This window comes from Narcine bancroftii, chromosome 2, assembly GCF_036971445.1.
Source record: "Narcine bancroftii isolate sNarBan1 chromosome 2, sNarBan1.hap1, whole genome shotgun sequence".
Lineage (NCBI taxonomy): Eukaryota > Metazoa > Chordata > Chondrichthyes > Torpediniformes > Narcinidae > Narcine > Narcine bancroftii.
In genome coordinates this window covers 81836776-81854389 of record NC_091470.1, presented here as the reverse complement: position 1 = coordinate 81854389, position 17614 = coordinate 81836776, and the positions used below count along the sequence as shown (strand labels likewise).

Here is a 17614-nt window from a genome sequence, read left to right as displayed (position 1 = left end):
GGCAGCAGTGAGAAAAGAGCCTGTGCTGGGTTACTTTTATTAACACAACTCATAGAAGAGAATGGGAAAATAATGGGAATAAAACATATACCCATAATGTATAAACAAATGGGGAAAAAAAACCACACAATTTAATAAGAGGTGGCTACTGCTCTCCATCAGCAGTGTTCCCTGTAGATGTTCTTGACAGTGGGGAGGGTTTTTCCTGTGATGTCCTGGGCTGTGTCCACTACCTTTTGGAAGGCTTTACACTCAGGGGTTTTGATGTCCCAGACCAGACCATGATGCAGCTGGCCAACACACTTTCCACCACACATCTGTAGAATGTTACCAGGGTTTCTGGTGTCATACCAAACCTCTGCAAACTCATGAGGAAATAGAGGCATTGAGAAGTGGTGCCGATAGACTCAATGGACAGCATGGTGGTTAGAGCAGGAGGCTCAAATGTATTAGGGATGCATTAGGGATTAGGATGGTGTGGGGAAAATTGTAAAATTAAATTAATTCCACTGTAGAAGATTCAGAAATTGTGGATCACTCTTGAGCGAGAAAAGGGGCAAAACTGAAGCATTTGATTGAAAATATGGAAAATGGTGGGAAGGTAAAATTGGATCCATAAGGGGAGCAGGAAAAACTCAAGGGAGGCCCAAAGCCTTCGCTTTTCATTAGCTACAAGTATAATTACTGGTTAAAAGTAGAAAACGCAGTGGCCAATTTGTGCATAGAGAGGCAACATGAACAGCAATCTGATAATGACCAGATTAATCTTTGATATTAAAGACTGATGGGCAAATGAGAACACTGCTCAAAATAGTGCTTTGTGATCTTTTACTAATTTTTATTCTTACGTGGAACATCAACATCACCAAAAGGCCAAAATTTGGTGCCATTAACTATGCTTAATGTGACTCAAATGCTGGGTTTTCAACAATAATCTGGTACTTCCATAATCATTGAACTGATGCTCTTTTTATTTATGTTATTTAATTATATTGAGCTGAAATTTGAACTCAACTTTCCTGACCTTGCATCCAGAAGTCTGGACTACTTGACCAAAAACATAACTATATAACCTTCAGGTTTATCCATATAATTTAGCAAATTAATCCTTCGAGTAAAACTCATCTCATAATGCATAATATTTCAGCCTACATATTTGTGTATTCATTTCTGGTGTAAGATTAAACCTGTTACTTTCAAAAAGAGTGAAACATTAATCGTCAGAGATGTCCTCCTTCTTCAAACAACATGGCTTCCCCTCAATCACCATCAACTTGGCCCTCACCCACATATCCTCCATCAATTGCATATCTACCCTGGCCCCTCTACTCCCATGTGCAACAAGGACAGGAATCCCCTTGTCCTCACTTACCAAACCACCAGGCTCCGCATCCAATGTATCATCCTCCATTGACTATGTGACCCCACCATCGGACACGTTCTCTCTGCTCCTTCCCTCTCCACTTTCCCGAGGGTCCATTCCCTGCGTGACTCCCTTGTCCACTCCTCCCTTCCCACCAATCAATCCCTTGGCAGAATGTGCTCCACTAGCACCCACATCTCCTCGCTCACCACCACTTGGATCCCCAAATAGTCCTTCCAAGAGAAGGAACACTTCATATGAATCTGCAAGGGTTTTTTGCTGAATCCGGTGCTCCCAATGTGGTCTCCTCTACATCAGAGAGGCCAGACACAGACTGGGAGATTGCATTGTTGAGCACCTTGTCCACTGCAATAGTATGGATCTCATAGTGGCCACCCATTTCAATTCCCTTCTCCATTCCCTTGCCAATATGTCTGTCCATGGTGCCATACACTCCAGACCGAGACCACCTGCAAATTGGAGCAACGACACCTCATATTCTGTCTGGAGACCCTCCAACTGGATGGCATTAACATTTAATTTTCTGGTTTCTGTTAGGCCCTCCCCTCCCCATTTTTCCAAGTCTCCTTTCCTCTAGCAGTCTCTAGCTCTTCGCTTTTCTATCTCTCCTTTCCCCTAGCTCTGCTTCCCTTCCCCAGTCAATTCTCACCTTTTCTCTCCCATGTCCCATCCATAGCCAATTAACACTTTTTGTTTATTGGTCTGCAGTTTTCCCTCTGCCCATTCTTTCCTTCAAATCTTTGCAATTCAGGCGCCTGTCTGCTTTTTACTCATACCTTGACGAAGGGCTCAGGGTGAAACATGGTTATATATCTTTACCTCCTATGGACACTGCAAGACCTGCTGAGTTCCTCCAGCATTTCTGTGTTTTTACATTTCAAAAAGAAGCAAATAAATTCAAAATTCTGTCATCAGTTAAATATGATCTAATCTTGCATTGCAAGAATTTCAGTTTTCTGGAGTTATTAAATGACAGCAACTAGAGTTCTGGACCACAGAGATGAGTTTGAATCCTGTCCAAGCAGCTTGGAATTTAAATTTAATTGAAATTAAAGCTTGTTTGGAAAAAAGTCTTAGTAACTTCAAACTAAGGGACCATCTGAATCACTAATGCCCTTCAGTAAATGAAATCTATCCTTAGCTGATTTGTTACTCACAACTGCCTCTTCAGTTCAGGGACATTTAAGGAATGGTACAAATATATCCATCACCAGTAATGAGGATACAGAGGAACTCCTCAATCATGAAACAGTTATTTTGTTTACCCTTATTTTGCACTGCATACTGAAGATGAAAAATAAACTAAATAGGGAGACGTCATCTCTAGAATCAATGGCAGCTGAAGAGTTAATTGCACTTCAACCAAAGCAACCTGACGCAAGTCAACTGAGCAACTGGCAACTGGCAGAATTCCTATAACATGGTCAACTCCCAAACTCCTGTTTATTTTCTTAGTCAGGATTGAACATCCTGTGCTGCCTGTGAAGTACATAATGCTTTCATCTCAAAGGTTAGGACAATTCCTCAACTGCTAGGGATCCTGTAACAAAAAGCAAAATATTTTCTGAGGGGGACAGACTGTAGAGAATTCCCTCAGTGTGCTATTTGGGATAAATGAGCTGATCGCATCCCTGCCTCAATCCAGTTTTAAATCTTGTGCCTTTATAATGTAACTATACTTGTCAACATAACTGGCAAGTGACTGACAGGAAATTCCTTTCACAGATGTCACGGCCCTATTATGATTGTCTAACCTGAAAACTGCAGTTGTGTTTATTGCTGAAAAATATAACAAAAAAAGCACCAGTATCAAGACAAATGGACAAACAGCATAGAAATGTCAATCAGGTTCCATTTGTCTGTGTTGAAGATCAACTGCCCAATGATTCATCTCAACCTGAGATTGAGACATATTCTGTCCAATCAACTGATCTCAGCTAGTGGTATGAGGCAACACAAATAAAACAGTTATCAATCCAAAGCTAATCACAACATAGGAACTCTCACTGCAAAGCACTGGTGAATAGCCCATTCATCATTTGGTTTGTTGTGAATCAAAAACACATTTGAAGGGCCACAGGGGTAATTAGAACCTCTGGGGAAGAGACCTCCATCACAGGTCAGAAATGCCCTAAAGGCTGAGAACGCGGAGAAGATTCAATTAATTACAGGATTCCCCACACAGAATTACATGTTTGCTGAAAAGGGGAAGTGGATCCCATAATCTGCACTGCAGTTTCCTCCTTTTCCTGCAAAGCAAACAAAGACGCAACAGACACCGTCTTTGTGCTTGTACAGTGCAAGCTTCATATCTGCATTATCTCACACTACAACTTTGTCTTCGGAGAAATAAAGTACCATGAGGAGCACAATTTGGATCATTTATATAAAAGGCACATACAACATGTTGCATTTTTTATTGGAACCAATGCTCGTTTTTACGAAGTTGCATTTCCATTAAAAAAAATCTATACATAACCAGCCACGTAACAGTAGGGGAAGCTACTGCCAACCACTGATCAGCTCCCACTAAATGAGCTGGAAACCAGGAAACAGCAGGCAGCTTATTATAGAGAGAAAAAGAACCCTGAAATATTATTGTTTCACCCATTATGGTGTAAGTCTTCCCTCATGAACCCTACCTGTATCTATACTGCTTAATTTTTAAACCATGCCTTTGGCCTTTTTTGTAATTAAAGAACTATTTTTATATGACTTCAGTGACATTAGAAACTCTCAAACTGCTGATTATTAAACTAAATACTTTTTAAAAAAAGAGAAACTGGAGAGCTCTACAGGTCAGACAGCAGCCACATAGAAAAAAAGCCAGGATCCTTCAGATTTATTTATTGTCAGAGTACATACATGACATCACATCACAACCCTGAGATTCTTTTTCCTGGGGGCGAGACAGAATTATCACTTATTGGTAGTGCAAAAAAAAATGTATACTTGTAAACAAAGAACTGTAAAGGTAACAAATGTAAACAAATAACAAATTACTCTTCTTTGAAACTTTTAAAATATTTTTAAAGTTATGCACAGCAAGCTCCCCAAAATAGCAAAGTCCTTCATCGCAAGAACTAAGAGGGCAACTTACACCATCTCAGACCCCTGACAGTATTTGATAGTGGTGCCTCCTCCATCAAACATCTCAAACTGTACAGAGCTAATTCAATTCCAACATTAGGTTGGATTGATATGCTCATCTGAAAAGGCTTTGAACTTATAGCTCAGGGGATAGAATGCCAAAAATGTCATGAAAAATATTAGTGGGTGGCGCATGGGCTGGTCAAAAGGTGGGCATTGATTTTTGAGCACCTTGGGTACCAGATAGACTCTTTCTTTCTTTTTCAATATTTTTATTAACCAGATAGACTCTTGGCTAAAATATGACTATTCTGGTCAGTTTCTGCTACTTCCCTTTTTCTCTTTTGATCAAAGAGGTTTGGATGAACTGAGACTTCGATGTCCTGTTAGTTTGGAAGCACATATTTCCAGCTCAGTTATGTTTTAAAATGTTAATAGTGCACTTCTAGACCAGATCCTATGCTCACACAATACACAATACAGCATCAAGCTGAATAATTCATTGATAGTTTCAGCAGAATATTCGATTCGGTTGGCTTAACACATTCGGAAAGATTAAATACAGCCCGTCAAGTGTTAAAGGATGAAGCATTGCCATTACAAAGCAAGCTATCTTGGAGGTGCTCACACACCATTTTGAGGCCACATTCAAAGTAATCTGTGGTCTTCAATCGCTATTTGGGAATGAAAGAGAACAGCCCCTCCTATTCTCAGCTCTCCACCATGTGAAATGATTGGATCCAATTTTCTGTTCAAGATCTTTTAATTTTAAAAACATTGCAAATTCATTTTGGCTCCCCTTTCACTTGAGCCTGTAGTGATGCAGAAGAATTTAGAGACAAATTATGGATTACCCAGCAACAAAGTAGTAGATATGGAGACTCATCCACTGACATTATTTACATACTTATACACGAATAGCTTTAGACAATTTTGATGCATTAAGCCCATCTATCTACAGCATTTCCTGGAAGGAGTTCTGATTTTCCATAATGAGGGGGTGGGGGTAGCTGGTAGCTTGCTGGATAAACCAAAATGCATTGATGTTTTCTACCAAAAAGATCAAGTGACAGCTTTCCCTTCCTTCATTGATGAAAATCAATGTCCAATGAACATTATGGGTAAATGGAAAATTGATGCTAATTTCTATTTGCTAGCCTAAATAGTTAAATATTTAACAGTACAATGCATAAGCTTAAATAGATTTTTAAAAACTGCGAAAGAGTACCAACAAAGCATGACTAAAAGAGCCAAACTGCAGAGGAGATGACAGCAACAGCCCTTGAGATAAAGACTGCTTTTTATCAGAGTCAGAAAGATCAGTATTCCAGTGAAACAAAAGTTGATGGAAATCCAAAGTAAACTCCCAGCAATAAAAATACAAATATTCTGAGTGCAATAATCCCAACTCCAGAATATCAATGTGCAAGCTCTTTATAACAACCTGGACTTGGTCACTTTTAGCTGCTTTATCATTGACCTTTCCTTTATCGCAAGGTCAGAAGTGAGGATGTTTAATAACAATTACAGAGATACCATGCCTGCAGGCAGAGAACTAAGTTTAAAAGACTAGGTCAATGGCTGGGAAACTGTGGACCAGTTAACCTGACATCTGAAGTAAGAAAAATTTGAAGTAAGAAAAATGCTGTTATTGATTATATAATGGTAATAAGGAACATAGAGAATAATAGCCCTGAACAGTGTGGATTAATCAAAAGTAAATCAGTTTCTAGAGATTGTTAATGGTTGGGTAAGAAGGGGAAAAAAAAAGCTCTTGATGCAGTTTTTGTTTGGATTTTCAGAATACCTTCATGGTACTGTACCCTGCAAAAAATCATGACAGCACTTAGTCCTGGAATCCAAACTCTAAACACAAACCCAATGAATCTCAAATAAAGACCAGCTCAGTTTGCCTGCTGCTGTGCAAGGGATCGAGTGCAAATCGCTGCCTGCCATTCATTGACACTCCGGTTGAAATGAAATGGCAATCACCTCAGAGCTTGCTATGTGTGGTGGGGTTTGACACAGAGGGGTGAAGGAGATATTTAGGCCACAGGGCTTGCACGATTATTGCACACATTATTCGGGGCTAGTCGCATAGACTCCCACGTGCAGGCACTATACATGGCCTCAGTGGTTCACCCCACACGATGAGATCTCTAACTATTTCATTGCTGTGGGATTCCCAAAAAGGGACTTCCAAAAGTTCCTGGTGCATCAGAGGTGAGACGTTTGTGCCAGATTCACAGCACAGCAGTGCCATCTGTAGTAATGATACTCTAGCACCAATTCTACTAGAGTTCTCTTTCCTGGGAACATAACCAGAGTACAAAGCCTGATACTAGCATTTAATGGGGTAAGATTCTGGTGTGGATTAATGATTAGTTAAGAGACTGAACACTGAATATAATAATAAAGGGTAATTTTTGGTGTGAATCAGCAACTAGTGAGGCATTGCAGGTATTCACAATCTATGTACAGTAAAACCCCCAGTATCTGGCACCTATAGGGACTGGTAGATGCTGGATAAGTGAATTTTTCATTTGCTTGAGATTGCATGCTGCTTTGATGATATTACAGTTTGAACTGTGATGGCAACACATGATGAAGAGAACATTGCAGATGGACTATAACATGGTTTTGTAAAAGGTGAGAGACTGCAAGGTGGTGGCATTCAGAAGGAGCTAGATGTTCTTGTACATCAATGTAAATTATTATGCCAATACAGCAAGGAATTAGAATGCAATACAATATGTAGGGCTTTATGGCAAGATTTAAATACAAAAGTAAAAATGCCTTAATATAAACCTGCAGAGCCCATTTTAGACCATCAGTTCCATGAAAGTGGCTTCACAAGTAGAGAGCATGGTGAAATTCAAGCTTATTACCATCTGACTATATACACATACAACCCTACAAAACAGTATTTCTCTGGCCATGGTCCACATGCAAAACAAACAATAACCACATACATAAAGATATAATTTAAATAAATATGTATAAATATTTGGGATGATTTACTCAGTAGCAGGGTACCATTCAATCTCATAGCCTGTGGGAAGAAACTATTTCTGAACCTTGCGGTCCTGATTTTGATGTTCTGGTATCTCCTTCTTGATAGTAGTGGGTCAAAGATACTGTGCTGAAATAGAAAGGGTCTTCTACGATTTTTTGAGCTCATTTAAGCAATGGTCTAGATAAATGTCATCAATAGAGGAAAGGGAGACCCCAGTGACCTTCTCAGCCAATTTAATGATTGTCAGTATTGACTTCTTGTCTAAAGTTTTGCAGCTACCATACCTCGCAATAATGTAGCCATAGACGTCAGTCTCATTTGTGTTCCTGTAAAGATGTCAAAAGGGGAGCCGGCCCTCCTCAGCCTCCTTAGGAATTGGAGGCACTGCTGCACTTTCCTGACTAACAAAGAGATGTTCTGGGTCCAGGATACATTATCCCTCATTATGCATACCAAGGAACTTTGTGCTCTCCATAATGGAATTATTGATGTGTAATGGGAATAGTCAACCTTTGTCCTCCTGAAATTCACAATCATCTGCTTTGTCTTCTCCATGTTAAGAATCAAGTTATTGTTCTTGCACTATTTTATGTGTCTTCCAACCTCCTGTTTACAAGCCGACTCATCACTGTTGCCGATGAGGCCAACTACTGCTGTATTATCAGCAAACTTGAAGATTCTGTTAGAAGTGAATTTGGTAGTACAGTCATGAGTTAGCAGTGTTAATAGCAGTTGGCTGAGCACACAGCCCTGAGGTGTGCACCAAAGCTCAGTGAAAATGGGCTTGTGATTTTTGCCACCAACCCAGACTATGGTCCTTCGGTCAAGAAGTCCAGAATCCAGTTGCAGAGAAGGGTGTTGAGTCCCAGCAAGGACAGTTTATCCACCAGTTACTGAGGTAATGATAAGAGTTGAACTGTGAGCTGAAGTCAATGAAAACCAGTGTTGGCTGGCTGGCGTATGAGGCATGGCTCTCTGCGTGGGACAGGACAGAGTGAATGTCAAGGCTTTAGCATCATCTGCAGACTGGTTTAGACAGTAGGCAAACTGGAATGGGACCAATGCTGCGGGAAGGTGTGATTTGATGCCTTCCATTACCAGCTGCTCAAAGCACTTTATGAATGCAGAGGTCAGCTTCTGTAGGTGGTAGTCACAGTCCAATTATTGTCACCTTATTGGGCACTGGAATGATGGTGGCTGACTTTAATCCAGCGGGGACAGTGGACGGCTGTAGTGAGATGCTGAAGTTGTCTGTTAGGACCTCTGTTAACTGGGCTGCACAGCCCTTCAGCATCCGACCAGGTATGTTGTCTAGTCCAGGTGTTTTGCGTGGGTCAAACTTGGATAGAATCCTCTTCACTATAGCCACGGCTATGCAGAATGCCTGTTTGTAAAAACAAAAGGATTTTTTCCCGACGCCCAGAGTGAAAAACTGTCTGCTCTTTGAAATCCCACCACCCTCATTGTTATGCCCTCTCATTTTTGTTTCCAGGACTGGCAGAATCTGACTGACACTATTCACCCTATCAATGTTTCTCATGATTTTATAGACCTCAATGAGATCTGGTCTCAAAGCTCAAAGGAAAACAGAGATAGTATTCCAGTCTCTCACAGTAAGGCAACTTCTCTAATCCTGACAAAATCTTTTAAAACCTCTTCTGTACGCTTTCCAACTTTATAAAACCCATCCTCTAGCTAGGTGACCAAACTGCACACAATATTCCAAGTGTGGCCAAACCAACATCTTTGTATAACTTTAACCCTTTTGTATTCAATACCCTGACCAACAAAAACAAGCAGCCAAAACACTCTATTCACTATTCTGTCTACCTATGCTGCTATCTTTAAATATTTCTGTACCTGCAGTTCCTTTGCTCCATTATACGCTTTAGAGCCCTGCATTGGAGAGACTGAATATAGACTAGGATATCACTTTGTTGAGCACCTTCACTGTACGCTGCAATAGCAAGGACCTCCAGTCACCAATTCCACACCCCTTTGCCATTGGCATGTCTGTCCATGGCCTCCTGTATTGCCAAGTTGCTATTGACCTCCAAATTCCATTAAACCTCTCCCGATCTCTCTCTTTCCCTCATCCCTCTGCTTCCTTTCCTCCAGCTCCCACTCCCTTCCCATCTCTTGTTAGAGATCCATCTTTCTCATGCTTCTGTCCTCTCATTCATCAAGTCTCCACTTCTTTCTCCTCCCCTCCACCTGTATCTACCCATTACCTCTTTCTTATTAGCCGGTGTTTCTCCCCCCACATTTTATTCACTCTTGTAGAAGGGCTCAAGCCCAAACTGTCGACTGCCTTTTACTTTCTATCCTGCATGACCCGTTGACTTCTCCAACACTTGTGTACTACATCTGCAGGTTTTCTTGTCCAACTAGCACACATTTTCACATCCTCAGCAAACTTGCACACCTTGCCACAAACATCCTTACCCAAATCATATATTTATTACCAATTTTAAGGATCCTAGTACTGAACCCTGAGGTACTCCATGGCCCTTAAATCTGCAAGACAGCCCTCTACAAGCACTTTGACTCTGATCACTGAGCCAAACAGAACTGACATCTGAGGGGAACATATCATTGTCCTCTATAATGTTGAGGAAAAAGATAACTTTTTAACCTTGATTTGCCCCATGTGCTCGAGTTTTAAATTTGTAATTAAACAATTTATGTGATTAAAGTGCACATTCTAGATTTTATTCAAGGTTATTTGCAGAAATGACAGAACTTTTTACACACAGATTCCCCATTTCAGGGCATCTTAATGTTTGGGACCTATGGCTTCACAGTTGTTTGTGATTACTTGGGGATGTTTAACTGCTTCATTGATGCAGGTATAAGAGAGCTAGATTTGCTTCTAAGCTTTTGATCACCTTGGAGTCTGTAGTTACTATTTTTCAACACGAGGATCAGAGTTGTGCCAATGAAAGTCAAAGAAGCCATTAAGAGGCTGAAAAACAAGAATAAAACAGTAAGAGACATCGCCCAAACCTTAGGATTTCCAAAACCAACAGTTTGGAACATCATTAAGAAGAAAGAGTGTACTGGTAAGCTTAGTAATCGCAAAGAGACTGGTAGGTCAAAGAAGACCCCCACTGCTGATTACAAAAGAAATCTCACTATAATGAAATAAAATCCCCATACACCTGGCCAACAAATCAGAAACAGTCTTCAGGAAGCAGGTGTGGATACGTCAATAACTACTGTCCCCAGAAGACTTCATGATCAGAAATATAGAGGCTGCTCTGCAAGATACAAACCACTAGCCACAGAAACAGGATGGCCAAAGTACAGTTTGCCAAGAAGTATTTAAGAGTGCAAAATTCTGGAAAAGGTCTTGTGGACCAAGATTAACCTGTATTCTGGAGTGAGGCAGGGTGCATAGAGTCATTAGCTCAAAGAGGTGGGTGAATGTCTCTTCTGCACCACAGTGATCTCAGGGACAACATGTGATGTGGTTGATGGCCATATAGCAGTATCAAGAGCATTCTTTATCAGAGTGATGACAAAAGCAAAGTGTGGAGGCACAAAGAGACAAAATGGGACAACATGGTGGTGGGAGTGTTATTGCCTTGGCATGTTTGGCTGCCACAGGTACTGGTGTACTTATCTTCAATGATGATGTAAATGCTGAAGGAATAAGTAAAATTAATTCTGATGTATATAGAAACATCTTATCTGCTCAAGTTTGAACAAATGCCTCCAAACTAATCGCTGCTTCATTCTAGAGGAAGACAATGATCCCGAACATATTGCTAAAGCAATAAAGGGGTTTTTCAAAGCTAAACTCTGGAAAATTCTTGAATTGCCAAGTCAATCTAAACCCAATTGAGCATCCCTTCCAAATGCTGAAGAGAAAACCCAAGGAAACAAGCCCCCAAAACAAGCGGAGCTGAAGATGGCTGCAGTAGAGGCCCGGCCGAGAGTCACCAGGTAAAATATTCAGCACCTGGTGATGTCTATGAACTACAGACTTCAAGCAGTCATTGAATGCAAGGGATATGCAACAAAGAATTAAACATAACTTCATTAATATACATATCATTGCTATTACCCAAACACTATGGTGCCCTGAAAATATCTACATGGTCAAAATATCAAAATGTGTACAAATAACCTTGAATAAAATCTAGAATGTGCACTAATCACATGTGAATTGTTTGATTACAAATTTAAAACTGTGGAGCACAGGGGAAAATAAAGGAAAAAAGTGTCTTTGCCCCAAACATTATACTGTGTAATTGCACCCTTCTAGACCTGCTCTTTGATTCAGAGCATGCTTCCCCTCTGTCTCAGCCCTCAATGCCTGGTTACAGAAGGATTCCAGACTGTGGTTCTTCTCCATAGCACCCTTGCATTTGGTGCACCAAGCCTCATTGCATCACTCAGCATGTACTCCTGCAGCTTGGAATGTGCAAGTCAGTACCATTCTTGCACCAGCATCTCTGCCTGCTAAAGACCAATACTTTTTGGCAGACCAAAGTGTGTCTTTCACCCAGCTGATTGTTCTAGATGCTTGACTCTGTGTGCGGCTCTGGGAACAGCCCAGAAATCAGAATCCTCTGTCACGCTGCTGCTGGGGTGAATGTGACAAGGACCCTTGCATCTTTCTCTACACTCTCTTAGCAAGCCTGCATTCTTCAAAGAGGTGGGTGAATGTCTCTTCTGCACCACAGTCATCTCAGGGACAACATGTGATGTGGATGATGGCTGTATAGCAGTACCAAGAGCACTTTGCACTTAATGACTAGGTTCTTATTTGTTATTGAGACTGAGTGCTGCGCTCGTTGACCTGAGTGCCTCCACTGCCTGGCTACATCACTCCTCTAATGCCCTCATCCTTCTGATGGATATAGCTAATGACTCTATGCACCCTGCCTCACTCCAGAATTGATGGGGAAGCTATGTTTCCCACCTATTGATTTGAATTGCACCATGGATGTCCTTGTAGAGCAATTTAATCAAATTTCAGATGGCTCCTATGCTGTCTTCTGCTAGCTTCATCTTCTCTTGGTATATGCTGATTTAGATTCCAAACATGTCTTTGTTTACTTAGACATAATGGCTCAGTAAGGTGAGCATGACCATGACTGGAACATGTGGGTTGAACACGTGCACTGTATTCACTTGTTCCTTCTATGTTAGAAGGGTGAAGAGGCTGCACCTTGAAAAGTGAGAACAGAGACACAGTCCCCTTCTCCAGGAAGTCCCGGGGTATCCTCTGGCATCTCACTGGGGTCTCAAAGGGCACATCAAAGTGACTGTTATTTGTGACATCCAATTGCCTCAAATTTGCAGTATTTCATTAACACCTTCCTGACATAGAGGTCCAAGGAAAACTGAGAGCCTCCACCCATGTTCTTCATTGTCACCCTGACAGTGTTTTGGATCATTTGTCCTCCTGTGGAGTTACCACAGCCATCCTCGTGAGACTGATGGAGGTTGGCTTGCTGCTGGAAAGGTGTTCGATTGGTCCCCAACCAGCATGGATCTGCTCCTGCATCAGGAGGCCAGCTCACACCAGACGATCTCTTCTGCTCCAACAGTGCTCTCAATTGTTTTACTCTTCTTTTCACTTCCTTCTTGATGCTACAACTTCTCACAGATCCAGTTGATTAGCTCACAGTAGATAAGTTTTTGCCAGAACAAATCTAATTGGTGGTGGTGGGGGGGGGGAAGGAAATGACATTAGGGTAACTGCGGTGGTGGTGGTGGGGCACAAAAACTCGTTTGGGGGGGGCATGACCCATAAATGCACCCCCCCCACCCATGACGGCAATCATGCAGTAGGTGATCTGGACTTGATCTTAGTTAAAAGACCTAGAAGTAATCTCAAGATGTGTTAATGGCTGACATGCTCAACAATCACAGGTGTCACAATGAGCTCAGGATCCTTCATTAAACAGGTTACTCCAGTCAGTCCCAGAGACTTTCTAATAAAGGTGACATATGTAAATCATAAGAGCACAAAAAAAGCTTTGATTAGAAATATAGGAATACTAAAGAGTCTGCTTATGTGTCTAGAGGTCAGAAATTACAATGAGACCTGTGAAACAATTGCCATTTGGGAAATCACCAACTGTAAATCATTGATTAGGTTTGCCTATACAAGAAAGAAATGACCGCAACATTTTCAGTACATTAAAATCAACCAGTTTACCTATCTCAGCTGCACCATATCATCAGATGCAAGGATCGACAATGAGATAGACAACAGACTCGTCAAGGCAAATAGCGCCTTTGGAAGACTACACAAAAGTGTCTGGAAAAACAACCAACTGAAAAACCTCACAAAGATAAGCGTATACAGAGCCGTTGTCATACCCACACTCCTGTTCGGCTCCGAATCATGGGTCCTCTACCGGCATCACCTACGGCTCCTAGAACGCTTCCACCAGCGTTGTCTCCGCTCCATCCTCAACATCCATTGGAGCGCTTTCATCCCTAATGTCGAAGTACTCGAGATGGCAGAGGTCGACAGCATCGAGTCCATGCTGCTGAAGATCCAGCTGCGTTGGGTGGGTCACGTCTCCAGAATGGAGGACCATCGCCTTTCCAAGATCGTGTTATATGGCGAGCTCTCCACTGGCCACCGTGACAGAGGTGCACCAAAGAAAAGGTACAAGGACTGCCTAAAGAAATCTCTTGGTGCCTGCCACATTGACCACCGCCAGTGGGCTGATATCGCCTCAAACCGTGCATCTTGGCGCCTCACAGTTTGGCGGGCAGCAACCTCCTTTGAAGAAGACCAGAGAGCCCACCTCACTGACAAAAGGCAAAGGAGGAAAAACCCAACACCCAACCCCAACCAACCATTTTTCCCCTGCAGCCGCTGCAACCGTGTCTGCCTGTCTCGCATCGGACTTGTCAGCCACAAACGAGCCTGCAGCTGACGTGGACTTTTACCCCCTCCATAAATCTTCGTCCGCGAAGCCAAGCCAAAGAGAGATGGGGAAAATATAATCTACAAATGCTAGAAACCAGAAATAAAAACAATGGTGAAAACACTCAGCAGGTCAGGCAGCAAATGCTGCCCATTTTATTGAGTGCTTCCAGTGTATTGGAATGCAGAGCCTCAACAACCCAGTAAACTACTTGAACAAACCAACTAAATGGTGCTGTTTTGCAAACAAGCCCATGAGAATGTCAGCAATCATTATAAAATGTAAGCTTCAGGGTATCTCAAATGACACAACCCTGCCAATCCATGCCAAATAACAGTAAAATCCTTGATATCCAGAATTCAAGCAACCAGCAAACTGGCAAGAGAGAGAAAAAAAAATCAAGGAAATAAATAAATATTTTGAAATATGAATACAAATTGAAATACATTTTTTAAATTGTAAAAATAAACGTTCTCCTGAGCAACACACACGCCCTTGATGAAGATGGGAGCAAAGATTCAGCCAGCTGCCGCTGTTTGAACAAAGTTTGAATAAAGTTGTGTTTGAATAATTTGGCGGGGCCCAGGATGAAGAGCCGGCTGATGTCGGATTGGGAGACTCTCTCAAAGCATTTCCCTATCCCTGCCTAGTAAGAGTCTTTATCTTTATTAGTATCAAGTATGTTAATAAGGATTTAATCTGTAAACTTGGGGAGGGGTGGGGAGTGGGTGTGGTGTAATTATGAGGGCAGCATGGATGGCGTAGCAGTTAGTGCAACATTGTTACAGCGCCAGCAACCAGGGCTCAAATTTAAATTTTGTAAGTTATGGGAATTATCTGATTAACATGAACTCATATAATTAAAGATGACAATATTGATTTTTTTTTCCAAATTACTTTACATTTTGTACTGTTTTTATCGTTTATTCTTAATGCAAATGTATTAGTTAGGCATTGTAAGAGTGAGTCTCAGGCAACCGTAAAATTCGCATATCTGGTATCCGCAATCTCTGTATGTGCCGGATATTGGGGATTTTATTGTAAAACATTCTTAATGGGACAAACCACAGTGAGCCAACACGACGAGAATTACATTGAAGTGAAAGACCAAAACTTGTGTATTAAGATTAAATATTATGAAAAAAAAGCAAAGTACATAAACAAAATCTCTGACAATCTAACACCCTGTGACATCACATGGGCTAACTGTTGAATGGTACTTCTATTACCCCAATACACTTTAATTTCATGTTACACAGTGGTATAATAATTTTTTCAAACAAACCCACATATTTAAAGAGAACCGTGAGTTTCGAAGGAGTGCAGGAAAATGAAACTAAACAAGTTTCAGTTTGCAAACCAAACCCGGTTCTAGCTGCAACACCCACTCAGTCTTTAAGAAACCAATTTTAGGTGCGAATTAACTGCCACGCACCCCCCCCTTCCATGTTACCATTCAGAGCAAACTATCATCATCCCTTGAGAACCCCCTTCCCAATATATCTTTCCTTGATTCCATTGTTTGTCTTCCTCCAACTCCCCTCTCCCTTCCTTCTCCTATCTTTCTTGGGTCTCTGCCCCCCCCCCCCCCCCCCATCATTTCAGCTTCTTTCTCTTCTACCCTCCCACATGTATCCACCTATTATCTTCTACTTGTTGGCTTGAGCATCCCCCCCCCCCCCCCCAGCTTTTTATTCTGCCTGTTTTGGCACTCCCAAAAAAGGGCTCAGGCCCAAAGTGTCATCTGCCTTTTACTGTGGGTCAGGCAGAATTACCACTTACTGGTAGTAAAAAAAAAGTACATGTAAACAAATAAAGAACTGTAAACAGATAATGAATGTAAATAAACTGGCTGTGCAATACAGTATGTAAAAAAAATCAATAGTGGATGGTGTGTGGCTCTTGCCTCCCTATGTCCTACAGGGCTTTCAATTTGGGACAAAGAGTGTTGGTTCTCAGCTTAACTTATCACTGAACTGACTGACACTGTAAACGAGGAATAAACCAGAAACCATTGGAAATAATCAGCAGGTCAGGCAGCATCTGTGGAGAGAACATATAAATATAGGAAGGAGAGAACTGAGGGTTGGGGAAAGAGTGATGTTACTTTTTTTGTCATGATACTCTGATGAACACCAACTTGAATAGAACTGAGTACAAACATTTCACATGACCTGAGAATGTGGTCTGCTGTGAAAATATACAGGTACACGATCCAGACATTATACAGACATCTAAAATCCGGCAAATGTGGACCGCAGTTGGGGGAGAGAACCGAGGGATCGGCGGACAGGGGAGACAGCCAGACGGCTGAGGGACCGAAGTCGGGGGAGATGGCCGGGCAGTCGAGGGACCACAGTTGGGGGAAGGCGACCGAGGGACTGGAAGGGGGTGGGGGTGGATAAGGCAGCACAATTCAGATGGGCTTTCCGAAATCCGGAAAAATCCAAAATTCAGAACACGCTGGCCCCCAAGGGTTCCGGATAAAGAATTGTGTACCTGTACATGCAGCATGTTCTTCTGAAAAGAAAAAGGCTTCCACAAATAATTGTATATGCAACATTCCTCTATTAGATCAATGAACCTGTTGGGATTTTCACATAGTTGCATTCGGACATTCTCATGAAACTTTCTGGATTAAAAAGAAGCCTTCTGGAGCAAATTAATAGGATATAATGTACCCAAATACAAAATTAAATTATCCCAGTTTGTAATGATAGGTATCAATTTAAAATATTTATCTTGCATTTAATGCAAGATTTAATGCATGAAAGAAAATGACCCACATTACAAACAGCACAGACCCTGAGACTTAAGGTGATGTGCTCTGTGCAATGACCATGATTTAAAAAAGGAAAGCAGCAATAATAACATGAAGGCATTATTTTTTCCCCCCAGAACTGTTGTCCATTTCTTTTTGTAATTCTAATTAATATTTAATTCATGAAGAACCAAGTTGCTCACCTCCAGCAGATCAATCATCCGTGTCATCTGGGAGTAAATGAGCACACGATGACCCTGGGATTTAAGGCGTGTCAGGAGGATGTCAAGGGTATGCAGCTTCCCACTGTCTGTGATCAGGCTTTCTTTATCTGAAATAGAGAGATATTAAACTACTTTTCAAGTTTAGATTTCATACTCGTCCTAATTCTCCCCTGCAACCGCTGCAACCGTGTCTGCCTGTCCCGCATCGGACTTGTCAGCCACAAACGAGCCTGCAGCTGA

The 17614-nt window shown here is 41.6% G+C and overlaps 1 protein-coding gene across 3 annotated transcripts in view; it reads right to left on the bottom strand.

Annotated features, from left to right (window-relative positions):
- Positions 1 to 17614, bottom strand: part of ino80 (INO80 complex ATPase subunit) — a 282382-nt gene that overhangs the window by 34416 nt on the left and 230352 nt on the right. For all 3 annotated transcript variants that reach the window (XM_069917252.1, XM_069917251.1, XM_069917253.1), the window contains one exon: positions 17354 to 17481. In XM_069917252.1, coding sequence (XP_069773353.1) covers positions 17354 to 17481 — 128 coding nt within the window. The remainder of the gene's footprint in view (positions 1 to 17353; positions 17482 to 17614) is intronic.